At 44.0% G+C, this 20,653-nt stretch overlaps 2 protein-coding genes across 4 annotated transcripts in view; both read right to left on the bottom strand.

Moving 5' to 3' along the window:
• fam13a (family with sequence similarity 13 member A) overlaps positions 1 to 2,159 on the bottom strand; it is a 43,927-nt gene extending 41,768 nt beyond the window's left edge. For all 3 annotated transcript variants that reach the window (XM_086119519.1, XM_086119520.1, XM_086119521.1), the window contains exon 1: positions 1,916 to 2,159. In XM_086119519.1, the coding sequence (XP_085975645.1) occupies positions 1,916 to 1,942 (27 nt within the window). In that variant the 5' untranslated portion in view covers positions 1,943 to 2,159. The remainder of the gene's footprint in view (positions 1 to 1,915) is intronic.
• A 1,414-nt stretch (positions 2,160 to 3,573) lies between these two features.
• LOC147199906 (ovochymase-2) lies at positions 3,574 to 19,512 on the bottom strand. The gene is made up of 25 exons (XM_086121055.1): positions 19,317 to 19,512; positions 17,851 to 17,981; positions 16,442 to 16,535; positions 16,233 to 16,373; positions 15,986 to 16,083; positions 14,702 to 14,816; positions 14,405 to 14,620; positions 13,800 to 14,009; positions 12,331 to 12,471; positions 11,155 to 11,400; positions 10,902 to 11,087; positions 10,207 to 10,316; positions 10,030 to 10,130; positions 9,087 to 9,364; positions 8,798 to 8,961; positions 8,541 to 8,724; positions 7,874 to 8,092; positions 7,606 to 7,740; positions 6,604 to 6,825; positions 6,241 to 6,423; positions 5,595 to 5,707; positions 5,106 to 5,200; positions 4,727 to 5,016; positions 4,236 to 4,396; positions 3,574 to 3,901 (listed from the first exon to the last, which is right to left on the bottom strand). The coding sequence occupies exons 1-25, from the start codon at positions 19,486 to 19,488 to the stop codon at positions 3,707 to 3,709; spliced, it is 4,200 nt and encodes a 1,399-aa protein (XP_085977181.1). The 5' UTR covers positions 19,489 to 19,512; the 3' UTR covers positions 3,574 to 3,706.
• Positions 19,513 to 20,653: the final 1,141 nt, after the last annotated feature.

The following is a 20,653-nucleotide window of genomic DNA, read 5'->3' as shown; positions in this document are numbered from 1 at the left end:
CAAGTGTAAAAATAAGTCAACTACTATAATATCCATCCATCCATTTTCTGATCTGTTTATCCTCACAAGGGTCGCGGCGGGGGGAGGGGGGGCAGTGCTGGAGCCTATCCAAGCAGTCTTCGGGCAGCCAGCCAATCGCAGGGCACACACAGACGAACAATCATCCAAGCTCACACTCATACCTAGGGACAATTTAGAGTGTTCAATCAGCATGCCATGCATGTTTTTGGAATGTGGGAAGAAACCGGAGTACCCGGAGAAAACCCACGTAGACCCAGGGAGAACATGCTGGAAACAGGCCGTAGCTGGAATTGACCTCTGCACTGTGAGGTTGACGCGCTAACCACTGGACCACCGGGCCGCCCACTACTATAATATGAAACTGTAAAAACAACAAAACCTGTAAGACGTTGTTTACACAGATACTTAAATGAACAAAATGAAAAAGCCAAAGGTGTAATCCTATTTTATTCTTTTATTTTTTTGTGTGTAAAAATAGGTCAACCACTGTAAAAACAACCAAAAGTTCCCCTAAACATAAATAAATCGATGCAGAGACATTAAAGTTGACCAGACTACTTTAGAGTCTGTCATACTTGGTTTCCATGGCAGCGGTAGGACAAACCAGTTAGTGAACCCTTGCTGTGGATTACAACAGTGGCTTGTGGCCCACCCAGGGGTCAGCTGCTTAAGCCCCCTCCCATGCCCACCGACCCCACACCTCCTCACATATGTTGCAAAGCAGACTCTGACGGTGGCAGATGCTACGCTGACACGACATGTTTCCGCAATCAACCCCAGTATCACAGAGGAGTTTCCAAGCACCTTTTGTGGTGACATTATTAACGAGAGCACAAAACAGAGGAGGGGAAACATCTGTGGGTTGTCAGCATAAATCTTCCTTGCCAACAAAGTGACACAGTTATAGATGTTTAAACAACATCTTGGTATTTTCTTTCCCAATATAGTGACACAGTTATTGGTTTTTAAACATGCTGGCTGTTTGTTGGCATTTCCTATACCAATAAAGTGACAAGTGATTGTATTAACCTTTTCAAATAACGTGAGCTGTTGCCAGTTTTTTTTCACCCTGTGAGGAACGCAATTGCAACGACTAGCCTGCTTGTGGCTCTTCAGTATGTGAAATGCATGGGTTGAAATCAGCTGATTTGAATGGTCATTCAAGAATAATCAATGTATTTTCCTTGAAGGATTTATTTCGCAATCTTTACCAACTCACTTCTCTTCATTTCAATACCCACAGTATTTACATTTTTTAGGTCTTTAAAGTGGAAGGAGCATACTGGATTAAAGTACTGTTTGCGTGCGAATAGTGAAAAAGTGGAATATATACACTCCATGTTTTGTTAGGTGTTATATTTGATTTTTTCATTTTTAACTTATAAGAGGATCTAAAAACAGCATTCGAATAATTATAAGCTAGATTTAGCCACGTGGTCATGCCTGTCTGAATGTTGTTATTGCACCTTTTGCCCAAATTTACTTTCTTCTGGTTTCTGATTTACAAAAATGGCCACTAACTTTGTCATGCACATGACGTACCAATGCGTCCTGATGACTGCATACCTTTCTCTGGACTTAATGCTCATGAGTTGTTGTCCTGTTCCTCCTTTAAGGTGATGTCACAGAGTGAGAATGCTTAGGGAAAAAACATCTACGCTTAATGTCCATTTACTCGTCCCTGGTTGATGACGTCACGTCTCACCAGTGACATTTGGAAGTGCATTTTCGGGAGGAAAAATATATTTTTGTATAGTTTTTTTTTGTACGCAAAGGCTATTTGGAACCTCATTAGACGTCATTAGAAGACCACAGCGACAATGTACGAAAGTACCGCCGCGCAAAGTAACGCAAGACTTCATTTAGGACGTTAAAAATTGGATGATTTACTCACACAGATGGTTAAAGCTCCGGCCCCCATTCTTCGACGCAAGGTGAGGATGGGGGGGGGGGGGGGGGATGCGTCCCTCAAAGTCGTCCGGAGTAAACTTCCTGACAAACAATTGATGTCATTTTCGCCCCAAACTGCGCTATTCAGTTACCCCATAGCGACACGAAACAGCAGAGAAGTGTGTCAAAGATGCCGGCAAAGTTTTGTCGCTAGTTTTATCATGATTTTCATTGTATCGCTTCCTCCCTCTCGTCTTGGGCTTCTTGGACTGGAATCTAAGCAGGGCTCTCCCATTGGCTGAGAGGCGTGGTCACGTGAGCCGGTCCCAACTTCAAAAGGCCTTTCGGCTGTCCTGTGGAATCACAACCTTAGACGCATGCGCAATTGCAGTCATAGAACAAAGTGCAGGGTTTTGTCATGTTGAATTTTAAAAATTCCCAGTCAGCAAAATTGGTCTGGCGCAGCTCTGGGGCATACACGGCACGTACACTCGGCCCACATACCTCAATGAATGACGGTCCTGCAGTGGCCCACGTCTGGCATCCACGATGTGGGCCGCATTCGGCCCAGATCTGAGCCGCATTGTAAAACCATATCTGGCCCTACTCCGGCCCGACGCTGGGCCAGAACAGGTTCCTGATATCAGCCTGAATTCAACCTCAACTAAGCCACATCTTTCATGAGCCATATTTGACCCACATTAAAAAAATGTCTCAAAAACGACTGTTATAAAAATATGTTTATTGTCATAATTTGTGAACTTCACATATAACTCCATATAACTTTCTTTATTTAACAGTGAACACAAAGTCCAAATTGGGATGCAGCTTACTCTTGAACAGTATTTTTCTGTCCATCAAATTGTTGCGCTCTCCATGTCCTCTTTTCTTCTCATGCTCTCCTTCCTGTCACCATCCCGATCAGGAGCCAGATGTAGCCATCTACAAACGCCTTACTATACATGGTCGGGGTTTTTTTCGGCTTAAAACGCCCTCCTATACATGGTCGATTTTTTCGGCTAAAAACGCCTTACTATACATAGTCGTTTTTTTCGGCTAAAAACGCCTTACTATATATACATGGTCGGGGGTTTTTCGGCTAAAAACGCCTTACTATTCATGGTCCTTTTTTTCGGCTAAAAACGGCTTACTATACATGGTCCTTTTTTTCGGCTAAAAACGCCTTACTATACATGGTCGTTTTTTTCGTCTAAATACGCCTTCCTATACATGGTCGTTTTTTGCGCTGAAAACGCCTTACTATATATGGTCGTTTTTTTCGTCTAAAAACGCCTTACTGTACATGGTCGTTTTTTTCGGCTAAAAACGCCTTACTATATATGGTCATTTTTTTCGGCTAAAAACTAAAAATAAAATGGCACAAAATAAATACAGTGGCTTTAGAAAGTGAACATACACTGTTAAAAATGCCATTTAATTTGTATTATGATTAATATTCATATATTGATAATATAGCCAGATTTTTTAAATGGCTCTATGGTTGTGTTTTGAACTTGCATTTTGTGTTTTTTGTACTGCATTTATGTACTGTATGCTTGTATTATACTGCCCCTTGGTGGTGAAGGTCACAGAACAATGTCCATTGAATTAAAGCATGAAATCATGACGCCCAAAAAAATGTATTCTTTACATTTTGTTGGATTACTTTATTAATGTATGTTTTTATACACTACAAGACTGAAGAGTGCTCTCTTTCATTTTTGATACAGCTGATTGAAGCTGCATGCTTGTTCACGGAACAAATTAAACTTGTAAGTCAAGGTACCACCGTATCTTAGTTGTCCCGTTCGTACATGAACTTTCTGATGTTGTCATGGATCCAGTGGCTAAAGGCAGAAACGCGCGTGAACACTGACGGCTTCTTGTCCCTGATGCATCCCTGCGGTCCAAAACTGACCACGCCGTGCACCTCCCAGGTGGCGTTGGCCCCGCCGCCGGCCCTGCACGCAAAGGGGCCCCCAGAGTCGCCCTGCGGGGTGAAAAGAGGCTTGGATGGAGCTGAAGCCAAGAATATTACAAAGACCCCTATTTTGGTCTTTGTGTGCGATTCAGCACGCACACTGAGGTATTTTGGATGAATGATCACAAACAAAACAGGACATTACACCAACACCAGTTGTGAGAGGACAGCACCCAAGTCCAGAAATATACCAATTAATGTTCCAAAATGTATACTAAATAGCTCATCTGAGCCTCTTTCACACAGTGAGCCATCAGTAAGTCCACTTAATGCCCCCATTCCCATCTGTGCCATTTGTACAAAACAGTGAGACGTAAAAATGCCAGCAGCCATGTCCTCTCACCTGGCATGCCGACTTGAGCTCATCTGGGGACTCGTACCCGGCGCAGATCATCGTGGGCCGCAACGTGTCCCACCAGTAGGCAGGCTTGCTGCAGGTCTCGAAATCCACCACAGGTAGTGCAGCCTGGTTGAGTTTTTCAGACACTTTGGGGAAGATGTTCCCTACAAATCAATAAAGAAGGTAAAAATTCCATGTTGGGCTGCATGCATTGTTCCGCTGTGCTGTGAGTTGTGTTTCTGTTCGCGTCATGAGTTCCTACACGGTCTGATGAGCTGTACTCTCATTTTTTTTCACAGGATGCTGGGAGTTTGAAATTATATTGAAGCGTTTTGGAAATCATAATTTGTGTTACAAAAACTATTTGTCTTGGCAATTAAAAATATTTAGGGGGCAGGAGGGTCTGCTCATGTTGAAACTATGTCTGAAACGATTGCGGAAAATTGCCTTATCAACTGTGTCGGTACCTTTCACATGGAAAAAGAAACTATCACCTTTCTCATCCCCCCAACCAGTAACAAAGCAGCGGGTCCCTGCCTCCACCACCACCCCGGGCCGAGGGAGACAAACAGGGCTGATCTCCCGTGTTATGTTGACGGGTGTGGCCAGATGCACCAGGGCGATGTCATGGGTGATGTCACTCGGGTCCTCCTCGTAGACGAAGTCCTCGTGGCGGATGATGCCGTCCACCTTGTAGCACGCCTCCGCCGACGGGACGTCCCTGGAGGAGTTCATGTGATGCTTCCCCAGGCACATGCGCCAGTACGAGATTTGGTTAAGGGGGCTGGAAGGTGAGAAAGAACATTTGAAAGTGACACTGTACTTTTGCGAGGACAAAAAAAAAAAGTCATCCTTGTTTTGTAGCCATCTTACGCCATGAAACAGTGGGCAGCTGTTAGGATCCATTCCTCGTGGATCAATGAACCTCCACAGCCGTGCATGTAAGGGATGGGAGACATCGGCGAGGCCTGCGGAGGAAACAATATAGGTCCATGCAGGTATTTTAATTGTACTTGTCTCAAATTTCCTGGGGATAGAAACCCAGGCCTGCTGCAAATAACAAAAATCTGAAGAAATGACACGCCCCAAAAATAGTTTATAATCGCATGTAAATGCCGCACGATGGTGACAAAGCATTATTTTGTCTTCCCCCCCACCCAAAAAAAATTTTTTTTTTAATATAATGCATCTTTATATCGCACAGACACATTTTCAGTTGGAAGGAAAATAGCCCCTCTACAATAATATACTTTATAAAAACAGAGTAATAACATAATGAAATATAATCAAAAATAATTAAACTGTTTGCGCATCATGATTTAATGCTTCACTTCTATGCATTCCTCAGCTGGACCTTGTTACCTGCATGGAGACTTGCCAAGGCCAGGAGTGAGGTACTGCTTCTTCTCCATTTACAACCTTTGCCGCGCCCGTATTGGGGGCCACTGCCGGATTCCCGCAATCCTCTGGCCAGCCTGGTGCGAGATATCCCACGTATTAAATATGCAATGTTTGCTTTTACTCCGCTACATTCATGTACTACCACACATTTCCCGTAATCATCTTGGGTGATCGTCACTACAAAATAAAATCACCAAGAAATTGCTCGTTGACGTAATGACTCAATTGCAAAGGATAGAGCGGACGAATGTACTTTTGGTTAGCATGAGCTCATTTAGGCATGTGGCAGCAATGCTAACTTTGCTCATTCGCCAACATGTAGATATTAAACTAAAACGAAGTAAATTAAATGAATGAAAAGAAAATGAAAACAAAAGAAAGAAAGAAAATAATTCAAATCACTCACATTTTTAAAATATTTTTCCTTTTACTTCCAATACTCATTTAACATCATAAAATTACTTTAAGTATTTTCAAACTTTTACTCGGGTAACTTTAACTCCTACTAAATTTACTTTCTGTGAAGACATGGGTAGTTTCACTCAAGTATCCCTTTCCGGTACTTAATCTCAATTTTAAATGAGGCACGTTACATTTCCCCACTCACTGATGGTGATGTTGTCCCACGGGTTGGGCGTGGGCGGGGGTAGAGTCGGGACGACGCCGGCGTCGGTGGTCCAATAGCCGCGGAAACCCTGCTGCCGGTTGGCGCTGTTGCTCAAGAAGCGGATGACCGCCGTGTCGCCCGGCACGTTCAGTTTGGGCGGCGCAGCAAAGCCGCAGAAACGACCTGTGGAAAACACACATCTCCTAGTTTTATGTTACCTTTGACCGTAATCTGCAACTGGGAATCATTTTAAAATTGTACTTTTCAGTACTGTAAATGTGGCAGTTCCTTCAAAGAGATTTCTCAAAGACTATAAAAGTGTAGTCGTGGCGTTTGTCTTATGTATATCAACATGTAACCCACCTTGTGACATCATATTCCCCCCACTGAAGACCTCCACATAGTCCACACAGTTGCCCAGCAGGTTGACGGCCTGCAGCTCAAAGTGCGTGAAGACCACATGGATGCTTTTAGCGGCGGGGACCCGGATCCTCCATGTACACACTGCCTGAGCGGGATAGTCTTTTGGCCAGTCAGGACTGGTGAGTTCACCCTGCGGACTGCTGAACGTTCCCCCGCAAGGAGCTGTAACGTAATCAAGTCATAGTTGAGAGGACATCCTTAGACCTCGGGTTCTCAAAAAAAATTTTTTTTGGTCCAGGGGGGGCATTTTCCCCAATGCCTCTTCGAATAATCCGAATGACATTTAAACATCACTACCACATGTACGTACGCCAGTAAATGTTTTATTGTAGCGATTTACTTTGTACAACAAGTACCACCTCAAAAGTTGCTTACGCTAGCTCAAGTCCCTGCATAATGACCAACATTAAAATAAGATCTGTAGTAGGCCTAAGTCTTCATTATTAGAAATGATGCAAAAGGGTTTATTCTAAAATTATATTTATCATTGCAAGCCACTGTAACATGACGCAGTTTGGACATTTACACTGTACTTGACGATTCAGTGTGTGATAAGAAAAGACATGTACTGAAATAATGATTCTATTAAGATGTATTGTAGATGACACAGGTTAAATAAAACATGTTAAAAGATAAATGGTTCTAAAAACAAAGTTCTACAAGATTGAATGCAAGTGTTTTGCACTGTATTTAACAGTTAAATCAAACTGCAATTGACAAACATATACTCGAGTAACAAACTAATGAAAGAATTTAAGGTGGCTAAATTAAATTCAGTGATTCTTTTGCATACCACTAGAGGGAGCCTGCGTACCACTATTGTTACTCTGACCACACTTCAGACAATCTGAATGGATGGTTTACCGTGTTTGATTTATTGGTACACCAATCGTCATATGTTATGATGCTGATCTGCAGTTTAAGTCAAAGGAAAGGTTTTACCTTCCGAAGGCTCGACCGTCTTCCAGGTGGCCGCAAAGCCGGTGTCCACCACTTTGTCGTTAGACGAGAACCTGATGTGAAGTGAGTTCCCGTCGCTCACCAGGTCCATGGGTGGCTTGTGACTACAGTAGGTGCCTGACAGGGAAGAAACGGAAGGGACATGCACAAGCCGTCATTAAACAAATACTGTAGCATAAAAAAAAGGACAACATTTGTGAAAACACATCAAAATAGTAAATACATTTTTTTTTAAATCACATTTCCATACCCAGACTTCCTGTTCCGTCCAAAATGCTGACTTTGTCGCTCAAGCACATTGGACTCTCCTCCAAAGAAAAGTTGCTGAAGTGAAGATGCACCAGTTTGCCAGCTGGCACGTAGATGTTCCATTGGCATCGGGCCTTGTTGCTGTAGCTGCCCGGAAAGCCCATGGATGACAACGTGCCGCCTGTGCCTGTCAAGTCCTTTGCTCCGCCGCAGCCGGATGCTACATGGGGAGGATGGATGGTGAAAATCAAGCAGAAGTGAAGTTATCTGTACTCAAGTACATTTTCCAGGTAGCTGTACTTTACTTGATGGCTTTATTTAGGAGATTAGTTGCTGTTGCTAGCTACAAGTCTTGATTTGTTTGGCTGTAATCAAGTGGAAAAAAAAAATTAAAGTGAGAGTGGAATGAAACAAAAGTTATAGACGGCACCTTGCTCAATTCAAGCAGGATATCAGAGGGAATTAAAGACACTTTTTCATGGTGTTCAATTTGGCCAAGTGTGGCAACAAAAGAAGCAAAAGATACAATTTGATGTAAACAGTACAAACAAATCATTGATGTATTAAAAATAAAAACAAAACAGCAAAATGGCACAAAAAGGAAGTGGTGTGGGCTCAAATGTCCAGCACACAGCCTGCAGGGTTAAGAAGAATGTGTGTAAGCCTACTGTGTTGCTCGTAGATGTCCCTGCGTATAACATTGCTGATCCATGGAAGGTAGGCAGATGAACGGGTGAACACCGAGGGCTTCTTGTTCATGATGCACCCGATGGGACCGAAGCTGGTGATTCCGTGCACTTCCCAGGGACTGTCAGGATGATCCTGGCACACCAGAGGACCGCCCGAGTCTCCCTGTGTCGGTAAAATCCAAGAAATGTCACCGGGGGGACACTTCAGCCATCCATCACGTGTTCGTTGTTTCTACCTGACAGACGGACTTGAGCTCGTCGGGCAACGTGTAACCGCAGCAGATCATGGAAGGCTTCACTTGGAACCACCAGTAGTCCATTCGCTTGCACGTGTCGTACGGGACCACCGGCAGGGCCACCTGGTTGAGAGCCTCTGCCACTTTGGCATTCATGGAATCCCCTAAAGACGACAGAAGGAGGGAAACCTTCATCTGCCAATAACCATCCAGCAGTTTCTCAACCATTATCGAAGAGGGTGCGGAACGGAAATCTACTGGGCAAGAGTCAGAACAGATGCCAACGGACCCGTCTCATCCCCCCAGCCGGTGGCGTAGCATTTCTTTCCCTCGGGTAGCACCTCCTCAGGGTTGGGGAGGCAGGCATAGGCGATCTCGTCCCCAATTTCAGCTTCTCCGTCCAGCCTGACCAGGGCGATGTCGAACTCCACGGTTGGCACGGTGGGGTACCTGAAGCCCTCGTGGCGGTAGATGCCCCTCACGCCCAAGCAGCGCTCGCTGGGCTCGGTGAAGGTCAAGTTGTGCTTGCCCAGGCACATTTGCCATCGGTGTAGCTCGTTCGCATAGCTGGACGGGAGGTGGGAGGAAAAATTCCATTTAAAATGGAAAGGGAGGGAAAATTGTGATTGAAAAATGTTGTTGATGTAATTATGTCTTCTATTTATGTGGCTTTTTTTTTTCCAAACCTCACACTGCGCCCCCTACTAATAACAGCATAGTTTGGGACTTGTTTTCTTCCCCTTCCTCCTTCTTTTTGGTTTTCCCTTTCATCTAAGAAAATTGGGGCGCCACCTGGTGACCAGTCAGGCCTTCCGCTCTGTCCCCCCCCCCCCCTTTTTTTTTTTTTTTTAATGTCTCTTGGTTAAAACTGTGAAATCAATTGACAAAATTCGTTTTGTATTTCCACTCCAAATACAAGACGTATTGTTCTCTGTGCGCCTTTTCATTCAAATGTACCGGTAGTGTTTTCATGTAAACATGTCTGCCTTTTTATGTCACCAAAAAAGGTTTGCCTCCAGATGAGGGCAAGCACAACTTTTGCTGAAATGAAACTCCTCAACTCGTGTTAAAAATAGTTCTTTGTCAGTAAGATGCCACAAGATGGCCGATGACTTTTCGCATGATTTTTTTTCCCTGAATGGATGAGTCACGTATGACTTGCCGTACAGCAGGCATAATTCTTGACGTGACTTATTATCAGAGCTATTCCTCAATAATACTGACAGACTTACTTGATGAAGCAGTGAGCTGCCGTGAGTACCCAGTTCTTATGAATAAGAGTGCCGCCACACGTGTGGAAGAAAGTTGGTTCCGGTTGACTGGACGGCCATACCTGACAGTAAAGACCACCATATGTCACAGACAAATACTGGTAAAGGGGTTGGGGGTTTAAGGGGGTAATCTCCCACCTGCATAGACACCTGCCAGGGCCACGAGTGCGGCCTGGCTGGTTCTCCGTTCACAATGCGAGACATAATAGCGGGAGGGATGGCTGGTTTGCCGCATGTGCTGGGCCAGTCTGCATGAGGACCAGAAACACAATATTAGTCCATTTGTTGGAGCACAGGTGACCTGCTCCAGCGAGTCTTTCCAAGCACAGAGCACAGGCTGGAGAGTCATTCATGCCCCGGAGATGGCGATTGGCTGGGCTGGGTAGGACGTCGCAGACAGCATGAACTTAATGCGCCGGGGTTCTGCCGGCCTGATCTCAGACCAGGACACCTTCCTCTCCAGCGCACCCTTGCACCTTGTCTCTGCTCCCTGCTGCTGCATGCTCACCATCCTGCTGGTCCGTTCCTCCTCAACCCCATGCGCTTTAGGAAGTGAGCGCATATCTGGCATTTGTTCTTGCCACGTGCCTTCTCGCAGCAGGATTGGGGAAAGGCTCCCAGCCCAAGGGGACGGACTTGTTGCCACCGTGGCCACCAGGGCCCTATGTCTCAGCCGAGACTCAGCTCGTAATAGTTAATTATTATGTGTGTTGTGCAATATTGGCTCATTCGGTTATGCAAGGTAGATCAGCATACATTGCGCATATAAAAAAATCCCACATTCTCCGACGCCAAACCCCCCTCCAGTTCCAACATTCATTGCAATACTACACCTATGTTGATGCCGTCCCAAGGATTCGGTGGAACAGGTGGCTCGGTCGGTGCAGGCAGGCTGGGATTTGTAGTCCAGTAGGCTCTGAAGCCTTTGGCCTCTGCGAACAAGTCTGAATGGAAGCGCACCACCAGCCTATTTCCTTTGGTCTGGATGGTTCGAGGGATCTTGGTGCCACAAAATGGTCCTAAGATGGATTCCGAGAGTAATTTGAATTGTTCGTGACATGGTGGCTGCGTGTCGCAAGTACCCACCATGCTTCTGATTCAAGACGTTGGTCAAGCCATTAATGTCGTACACCACAACGTTGTCCAAGCACTTGAACGACAGCAAGTCTCTGGGCTCGAGGTCAAAGTGAGTGAAGGTCAAGGTGATTTTCTTGCCAAGTGGCACCGCGATGCTCCACATGCACTCGGCGTTGGCCTTGTAGTTCATTGGCCAGTTAGGAGACTTCATCACTCCAATGTCCTCCTTTGATGATAAGCCGCATCCCTGGATTTCTGAAGAAAAAAAAATCAAGGTCACATACTCAAACGCGGTACATACAAAATACGATGCTAAAAGATTTTTATTTTTTATTTTATTCTATTCATATGTAGTAAAATATATAATAAATATTTGACAACATTTTATTTAAAACAATTATGTTTATGTGATTATATTATTTGTTTATAATTATATGCATACATACATATATATGTACATATATATATATATATATATCGCATCTCGCCCATCTCCGCTTTATATCCATATATTCGGGCTTGAGAAATGTAGTCGGATGGTGACTAAGAGAGGAAAGGTCGTCCGCACTGAAGGGGTCTCACTCCCTGAAGGAACAATAGCAGACATTGAGGACAGCTACAAGTACCTCGGTATACCACAAGCCAATGGCAACCTCGAACTGGCAACAAGGAAAGCGGCTACGGCCAAATACCTCCAGCGAGTGAGGCAAGTCCTAAGAAGCCAGCTCAATGGCAAGAATAAGACCCGGGCAATAAACAGCTATGCCCTGCCAGTGATCAGATACCCTGCAGGAATAATAAGGTGGCCAAAGGAAGAGATTCAGACCACGGACGTTAAGACCCGAAAGCTCCTAACCATGCACGGAGGGTTCCATCCCAAATCCAGCACCCTGAGACTGTACGCAAGCCGAAAGGAAGGAGGCCGGGGACTAGTGAGTGTGAGAGCCACTGTCCAGGATGAAACATCCAAGCCCCATGAATACATCAAGGAGAAGGCTCCAACGGATGACGTACTCAGAAAATGTCTCAGACAATGGGGAACAGAAGATGAGGCGCTGGAAGAGGGACCATCATGGGAGGACAAGCCCCTACACGGGATGTACCACCGGACCATAACTGAAGTGGCCGATCTCAAGAAGTCCTACCTAGGCTTGATGAGACGCTGCTCAATGTACGTGTGCGTACCTGCTATATCCTCGGGGTACGCGGCCTCCCACTTGGCAGAGAAGCCCCTGTCACTGAGGCGACTGTCAGTTGAGAAGGAGACAGACAGATTGTTGGTGGCGGCCACCACAACTGGAGGACGGATGTAGCCACAGTGCGTGCCTGGAAATTGACATGGAGACCATTAGGCGGACATTCAGAGGACACCGCTTACCATTCAGATCATTGTTATGGGACTCTGTGTGTGTGTGTGTGTGTGTGTGTGTGTGTGTGTGTGTGTGTGTGTGTGTGTGTGTGTGTGTGTGGACCGTGATGCTATTCCATTATCATATCCACTACATCAGGAATCCTCATTTCAAAGTTAAAGAGGCTCACTTCAGGGAAATATCTTCAATCTGTATCTACAATCTGATAGCATTGTGACAAGATTTCAAAGTACATTCTGTAAGAGGACACGTTTTACCCAAGGGAGAGTGAGGGCAGCTAAGTCGGTACTGTGGAGAATAATATTTTCGTCAGTTCGTTAGTTTGTTTTGGAAGAATTCTTTTTCATTAGTTAATTTAATTAGCTGCAAAATGGCCACCCCCTGAGATGGATAAAGACAGGGGGATTTTTCCAACTTAATTCCTATTCCACAAATGCAATATTAATCAGAATTCAGTGTTTGGAATAGTCGGGCTGCATGGAACAAATTGTAGCAAAAAACAAAAACAAATTGGGGATTGACTTCCCCTTTAAATTTTTTAAATGTGTTTTTAAACGTTATTGACAGAATTCTGGCATATTGTTAAAGCAAACCTGCCGATTAAATAGTGACTTTACAGACATATACAACTGTGTCCAAAATGTCCGCTTTTCTCAGTTGGTTTGTCCCTGTCTTGACGCCAAACATCATTCGTACAACTGCAGTGTATGCATTGAAAAACAATAGCGAATGACAATGTTACACTAAACTTGCATTGAATGACTGAACTAGCACTACACAACATTCAAACTAAGAGCGACTAATCAATTGGCAATTTAACTAACCTCGTAGCTGACGGTAGAAACGTCCAATCAGCGCGCCAAAACCAACAGACCCAGTTTTAATTATGACAAAACGTGGTACTTTTTCTTAGCGTGAGAAATTAAAGTTAAGTGTGTGAAAAAAATAAAACGTCATGACCTTGGAAGATTACTCTCCTTTGTGAGCTTGTTAGCTTATTAATGAGTTAGCTAGTTAGTTTCTTAATTAGTCATTTCTCAATTCATTTGTTTGATGGTCAGTTTCTTCATTCTCTGTACACTAGGCTGCTAGTTAGTTTACTAGTTAGCTTCAGGAGTAGTTTCAGGCAGTTCCTTCAAGTTAGTTCCTTAGTGTCTTTGTTGGCTAGCCAGCAGGATTATGCCAAAACTACAAAATTGTCCCAAATTGTACCTACAGTGTAAAAATGCTAATGCTAAATAATCTAAATGCTAAGAATCAATTGGACTTTATTCATGACATCACCTAACGTGCTGTAAGCATCCGATACGACCAATTTGTCTTCCTTGCACTGGCCCGTTTCTCCCGTGATGGCTAACTCAACGATGTGCAGCTTCACCAGAAACCCTTTGGGTACGCTTATCCTCCAGGAGACATTCTGGTGAGCGGGATACGGATTGGGGAAGCCCTCGGACTGGATGACCCCCTTGCGCCCGCTGATAATAACCGGACCACCTAGAAAAAAAAAAAGCAACACAAGAGTCGCATCACAAATTTTCATACGGTGGATTAAGGAACTATGTTGAGCTTGGTTTAGAAAAAGTGATGCCTTACTACTGTTACATGGCAATTTTTGCTGATAGCAACTGTGCAACTGTCCAACGACATCATCTGGGGCAGGTCAGAATAAATATTTACTTAACGACTACAAAAAAAAAAAAAAGATATTTGAATCATACTCGTGAGAAATGTTGATTACTCTATTAAATATATTAATGTCAGGTACTGCTCCAGGATTTCTTTTACTCTCCTGGTGCGGGAGGAGCGGCACTTCATGTCTGAAGTTCACCAAAGGCTTGTTTTGCGAGTTTTGCTCTGACCAATGAATCAATGGACTGAACAAAGTTTACCGGTAGATGTGGTTGTAGGCGGGAGTGTCTGGGTGGTGGGTTTGGACGTGGTTGTTGGCTTCACGGTGGTGGGAATCACAATAGGTGGGAGGCTGGACTTTGTATAGGTGGCACTGAAACCTCTGGAGCTCTTGCTGCTGTCCGATTTGAAGCGCACCATCATGGTGTTGGTACTGGACTCCACCGGCTTGGGCAAGGCTCCCCCGCAAAATTTACCTTCCGACGAACAAGTAAATGTGAAGACGTCTTTTCGAAATAGAGTTCATTAGCAAAGTATTTTATTATCGCACTCTTTACCTAATGATAAAGCGCCATCGTAGACCTGCACAAAATCTCCGCACACCTCCGGTACCAGGTCGAAGGAGGTGAATGTCAGTCGAACCCGCTCGCCAGCGGGCACGGTGATTGTCCACTTTTTAAATGAGCGCAAACACACACGCAAAAATGAGATGCACACAAGATTGTGGGGAGACCGCACATCAAATAAGAGAAAATGCTAATTGATGTTGAGAACATGTTAGCAGATAATCTTTTTCATAATTTTCAAAGCTGCAGCTTTTTTGGTGAGCAATTTGACTCCAAATGGGCCCAGATTCATTGTGGTGGTGTCAAGCATCTCTCCACCGAAAAACCGATTCGGTACATGTCGCGATGAATGTGGTGTGATACGATTTAAGGCCGATTTATTTTAAAGTGGAACGATTCGGGTTCGACTCGGCAGGATTCCGATTTGATTTGATAGTGTACGGCTCAGTTTGAGAAGGCATGATTTCATGTCTCTTGTCATTTTTCAAAATGAATGACACTGTCCCCATCACGATCAATCACAACCGTTTTTCGCTCCATCCCTGCGTCGATGTTTGAGTGACAACATCTATGAATTGAAGTAATGACGTTATTAAGTTCGTTCCAACTTTGTGGAGTCGAGTTAGTACATTTCCTTTTTTGTAGCAAATCATTGAAACGATGACCAAAGTTTGAATGATGGCACAGGCAAACCCCCCCCCCCCCCCCAAAAAAACACTCACAATTTAGCTTTAACCATCTGTCTCAGACAATCGCTTCTGATCAGGGGGCGTTTTTGTAAATCGGCAAGTAGGCGTTTGATCAACATACGACCTTGCGGAGTCGACTTGTTTTGAGCTTCCTCTTCCATCGAGAAGCCACCAAATCATGAGCAAAGTTTAATGAGAATGCTTAGTCCACATTAGATAGCGTTCGCATAAATAAAAAAAATTAAAAAATGACTAATTACTCATAATTCATCCAAAATGTCTGAATCAAACCAAAATTGCTGATGTGTTAAAATTTGATCGAAACATCCACCAAATTCTGTGTCAATCTTTGAAACTGGTGCCCTGGGTCAAAAATGTTTTTCCAACTTGGAGTATCGAACGAGTATTGATGTCAGGATCTCACACGCGCACACACACACACACACACACACACACACACACACACAAAAAAAGCTTCCCCCCCATCCTTTTAGAAACCACACTTCCTTGAATTAAATACTTGTACCATCTACAGTTGAGTTAAAAAAAAAAAAAAGTCCCAAGGCCACTTTTGCTTCTGCGTTACCTGGTACAGCGCGCCATTGGGGTAGTTTTGCTCAGGAAAGCCAGGGGTCAGCAGATCCCCCCGGTCACCATGAAGAGCGCCACCAGCTCCGGCTATTTCTGGTGGCAATGACAGAGGATGCTTCATTTCCAAGGGCACACGCGTACACACACACAATCCCCTTCTCCTATTCCTCTCACCCCATTCCCTTCACCTTCAGCCGGCGACACTCCATTTTCTAGGTCAATCAAATGTGGCGCCATCTTACCCGATGTGCGCTCCGGAGACACGGCCTCGTAACGAGCCTTAAATCCTTGGTCTGTTTTTCTGTCGTTGGTGTCGAAGTAGACGGTCAGGCGGTTGGTCAGAGACACGAGAGGCATCGGTTTGCTGTAGCCGCAGTATTTTCCTGCCAACACCACCAAAAATCATCAGCGGCCGTCTTCGGTTTCAAACCCTCTCCGGTGTCCGACTGACCGATAACTCCCAGGGAATCTCGCAGCGTGATGAAGTCTGCGGTGCACAAGTTGGTGTCCTCCAAGGCAAACTCTTCAAACCACAGTGAGATTACCTGCGACCAAAACAAATGTTTCATCATCTCATTCATATCTTTATTGAGTGGAGGGTAGGGGGGTGGGGCGACAAATGAGATGTTGCCAAGAGTACAACATTAAGGCTACAAGAGTGTGAAGCTTAGCAAGCAGGCATTGGTGCATGAAAGTTTTTTTCTGCGGCCTTTCCCCCCCTTGAGTTTTTATTTATTTTTATTTTTTTTGTGGGAAAGGAATGACGAAGGACACAGAGGCAGCCATCTGTCTGTTTTGCGTCCATCCCAGCTGTCCTCCACTGCTTGGCTTCACATTAGACAACCGGTAAACAAACTCGACTCGCGATCTGGCAACGTGCTGAGCCTCCGTGCCAGCACTTCAAACGAAAAGCTGCTTTTCAAGGAGGGCGACTACTTCTGACGACAGCAGCCGAGTCAAGTGCATTTTAGTTATTGAGCGCCAGGTTCAAATGAGGGGCGATAGGAAATGAAGACTGTGAAAATGTTGTGACAGAACCCATTGAAGAAATTAAATGAAAAACGCGAACACAAGTGCTTATAATCACGGAAGTAAAGCTTAAAAAAAATCCTGACCAGCCATGGCTGCAGAAACAAGATTAAAAAAGAGATAACTTCATAAATGGCGATCTTCAAAGAAATGAACTTGAAAAACAGGAAACTGTCCTAACTGTCCGTTATCGTACAACTAACACAAAGAAACATAGTAACTGTCAATCATCAATGAAATGAAACATTAAAAACAAAACACATTCACGACTGTTCATTCTAATTATCAAAGCAGTAAAATGAGAAAATAATGGGGCCCCTAAGGTGACATGGAAGAAAAAAATACAACTTTGCGTTCTCTTGCAAAGATCGCGAGATAATGCAGTTTTGAATGACGTCACTAAAACTGCTATGCATTTTAGTGGCTGCAGAAGCCAAACTGACCCGGAAGTACAGAAACGCGCATTTAAAAAAAAGCATTCCTTCCAAATAATAATATAATAATAATAACAATTTTAAATAATAATAATAATTTAAAAAACATTATGTTATCTTGCAAACTTCACAAGGTAATGCATTTTTTCCTCCTTTATGTCACCCTTAGTGCGCCGCACAAATTAACCTAAAAATGACAAAAGGCCACAAATGTTCACCATCGCAGAAGTCAGATGAGAAAACTATCCATCACCAAAAAAAATTAACTAAGAAACGAAAAAAAAAAATGCAGACACTCTGATGAGAAAATGTAACTGTGGCATATTCCAAAGGCGTGAGAGCTCGGAAAGGTGATTTCTCTAGCTGTGATTGGATGCTACGGCGGGCGTGGAGTCACCTTATCAGGGTCCACGGTAATGTGCCAGGAGCAGCTCCTCCCGTTGTCATAGCTACTCGGGTAGTGGCGGCTGGTGAAGGTGCCCGACGCTGCCGTGAGCTCCTGTGGACCGCCGCACCCCGAGTCCGGCCCTGGGGAGATGACGCAGTCATAGGGGCCAGTTGTTCTGAACTTTGCCAAAGACACGTTGCCAATTTTTCCATCCATCCATTTTCTAATCCGTTTATCCTCACGAGGGTCGCGGGATGTGCCGGAGCCTATCCCAGGTGTCTTCGGGCAATAGGCTGAACCGGTTGCCAGCCAATCGCAGGGCACACATAGACCAACAAGCATCCACGCTCACAATCACACCTAGGGACAATTTAGAGTGTTCTTTTAGCCTGCCATGCATGTTTTTGGAATGTGGGAGGAAACCGGAGTACCCGGAGAAAACCCACGCAGGCAGGCTGAGAACATGCAAACTCCACACAGGAAGGCCCGAGGTGGAATCGAACCCTGCACCTCTGCACTGTGAGGCTGACGCGCTGGATCACCGGGCCGCCTATATATTTTATACGGCATATCATTTTTGAGTTTCATGATCGTGATGGTTCAAACCTGGAACACTTTATCTTTCTGTTGTCAAAGGGAACAACTCTTCAAGAAATGACAACAAATGGCGTCTTTGCTTCTAGTTAAAAGTCAATGGTGTCGCTATGGTAACAGCATTGATTACATGACATGCTATTATCGAAGCAGCAGTGGGATTTTGGCGTCATGGGGCTATACGCAGCTGGAAAACATTTTTGTCACTGAGGATTTCGACGCGTAAAACCAGCTGCTTTATTTGGATGACTAATGAGGCATTTATTGCATTCGGCACTGGAGATTGATCCCGGTGTGCTGAATTTGCCACGTGTTGCTATTACAACCACTGCCTAGAGATTTTAAACAACCTAAGTATTGTCAGGTTTTTCTTTTTTTTAACCACTGCTGTATTTCTATTTTGTATGTGCCGTTTACTGTAATTTGGTGTTTGATGTTCAATTTCTGTCTTTGGCCAATTAAAAAAAAGAAAATCCAGTTTAAATTCAACCTTTTTGTATTTTATGTTCAAGAAGTATATTTTCAAAGGAGAATTTCTGTCTTTTTCTGTCTTGTATAGGTTCAATGGTTCATTGTTTTTATTACTAATTGGATTTTTTTTTTAAAGCTCAATTTTTGCCTCTCCTTCACATTTCCATTGGTATTTTATTTTGCCAGTTATTTTATCGGTCATTTTGTTACAATTAATTGTATTTTTGAAAGCTGTATTCTTATTTATTTTTTCACTTTTTGAAAAACATTTTACATTTTTCAAAATTTATTTATTTGTAATTTTATGTCCACACATCGATAATATTCCCATTGAAGTCAGATCTACACTTTCCGATGCATCCATCCATTTTCTATGCCGCTTTTTCTCATTAGCAATGGCTCATCCTCACCCTCTTGAAGAGGCGCAGGGTCTTCCTCGTTGTGGACGAAGTAGAGGACAACCAGGGCCACGCTCACACCAGTCATGACCAAGAAGAGGATCATCAGCCATATCTCCAGGGTGCTCAGACCCCGGGAAGAGCCACTCTCCTTGACCAGCTCCATGCTCCCTTTCCTCGCCATGGTGGAGACACTGAACAGTGCCTTGTCAGTGTGCAAGAGTGTGTAAGTTTGTGTGTGTATGTGTATGTGTATGTGTGTGCTTGTACTTTGGCCGTCGGGTGGGGCCTCGGGTTAAGGGTGAGTAAATGAGCAATGAGACTAATTGCGTCATTATCACTAGCTTTTATCAGACAAGGCCCGGGTGAGTAGCGTTCATTTCAAACCCATTTGGTCTTGTCAAGTGCTAAATAAATTGTATTGGAATTTTTTTTTTCAGACTAAGTTTGGGCAACGTGGAGTTAGCAAAAAGGAACATTAGCGTATGATGCTAAGGCTAGTATGACAAAAGTGTGCTACTCCACCGATGTTATATGGAGCTGTCATAAGTAGACTACTGAAACTAGGAACAGTGATGTTAGCTCGAATGCTAATGCTAAAATGACCAAAGGAGTCCTGGCTGGTCCACCAGTATTCGACCATGTGTTTAAGTTTGCCACATTGTACTCTTAATGACTCAGAAGAGAACTGTTAGCATCGATGCTAATGCTCGCACAAGAAAGGGATCTCGACAACCGTTGTAGGCATTACGAAGTCGGAAAAGTAATGTTAGCACTGATGCTAATTGTAACATGACAAAAGGGATGACCTGGCTGGTCCACCAGTAAATCATGTGAGGTTACCGTGACAACAGCAGACGCTATCCTTTTTCCATGAACAATTTTGCAATCGTTTTCTTTAGATCCCACTTTTTCATACAGCAACTTTGACTTTGAATATTTCCCCTCATGTGAGAGAGATTAGTTTTTCTTGCTACTTGTTCTTATAACCAGATTAGTACTTACTTTTTATTTTCTCTGCATGACAGAACAGATGATGCAACAAAACGCAGTTTATGGCTCCGTGGGGGAAAGAAATGCAAGGGAAAAATGGGGGGGGGGATTGTTACATAACGTGATGTTGTTTTCGACAAGCTTTATTTTCCCGGGGGTAATATTGCGGATTGATAAATGCGACGTGTTTCGCCATTATCGCCATTTGTTTGGAGAGCTTTGCTTGGAGGAGCCATTGTGATTTATGGTCACATCTGTCAGCCATAATACGGCAGTCTCTAATGAAGTCATAGAAGGTGACCCTTGCGTGTGCTCGTTTGTGTACGAAGATGACGAGAAACGAAGATGACGAGATT

Source organism: Hippocampus guttulatus, chromosome 9 (genome assembly GCF_054856545.1).
Source record: "Hippocampus guttulatus isolate MCC_2025c chromosome 9, RoL_Hgut_1.0, whole genome shotgun sequence".
In the NCBI taxonomy this organism is placed as follows: Eukaryota; Metazoa; Chordata; class Actinopteri; order Syngnathiformes; family Syngnathidae; genus Hippocampus; species Hippocampus guttulatus.
This window is presented reverse-complemented; position numbering and strand designations above follow the sequence as displayed.

What these genes read in the sequence shown, in the direction of transcription:
- LOC147199906 (XM_086121055.1), bottom strand. Translation starts at nt 19,488, where the DNA reads ATGGCGAGGAAAGGGAGCATGGAGCTGGTCAAGGAGAGTGGCTCTTCC. An exon ending in GGATGCTTACAGCACGTTAG is followed by an intron (nt 12,472 to 13,799) that starts GTGATGTCATGA and finishes GTCAATTTCCAG; the next exon opens with GCACGCACTGTGGCTACATC. An exon ending in TGGTTGGGGGGATGAGAAAG is followed by an intron (nt 4,397 to 4,726) that starts GTGATAGTTTCT and finishes ATTGATTTGTAG; the next exon opens with GGAACATCTTCCCCAAAGTG.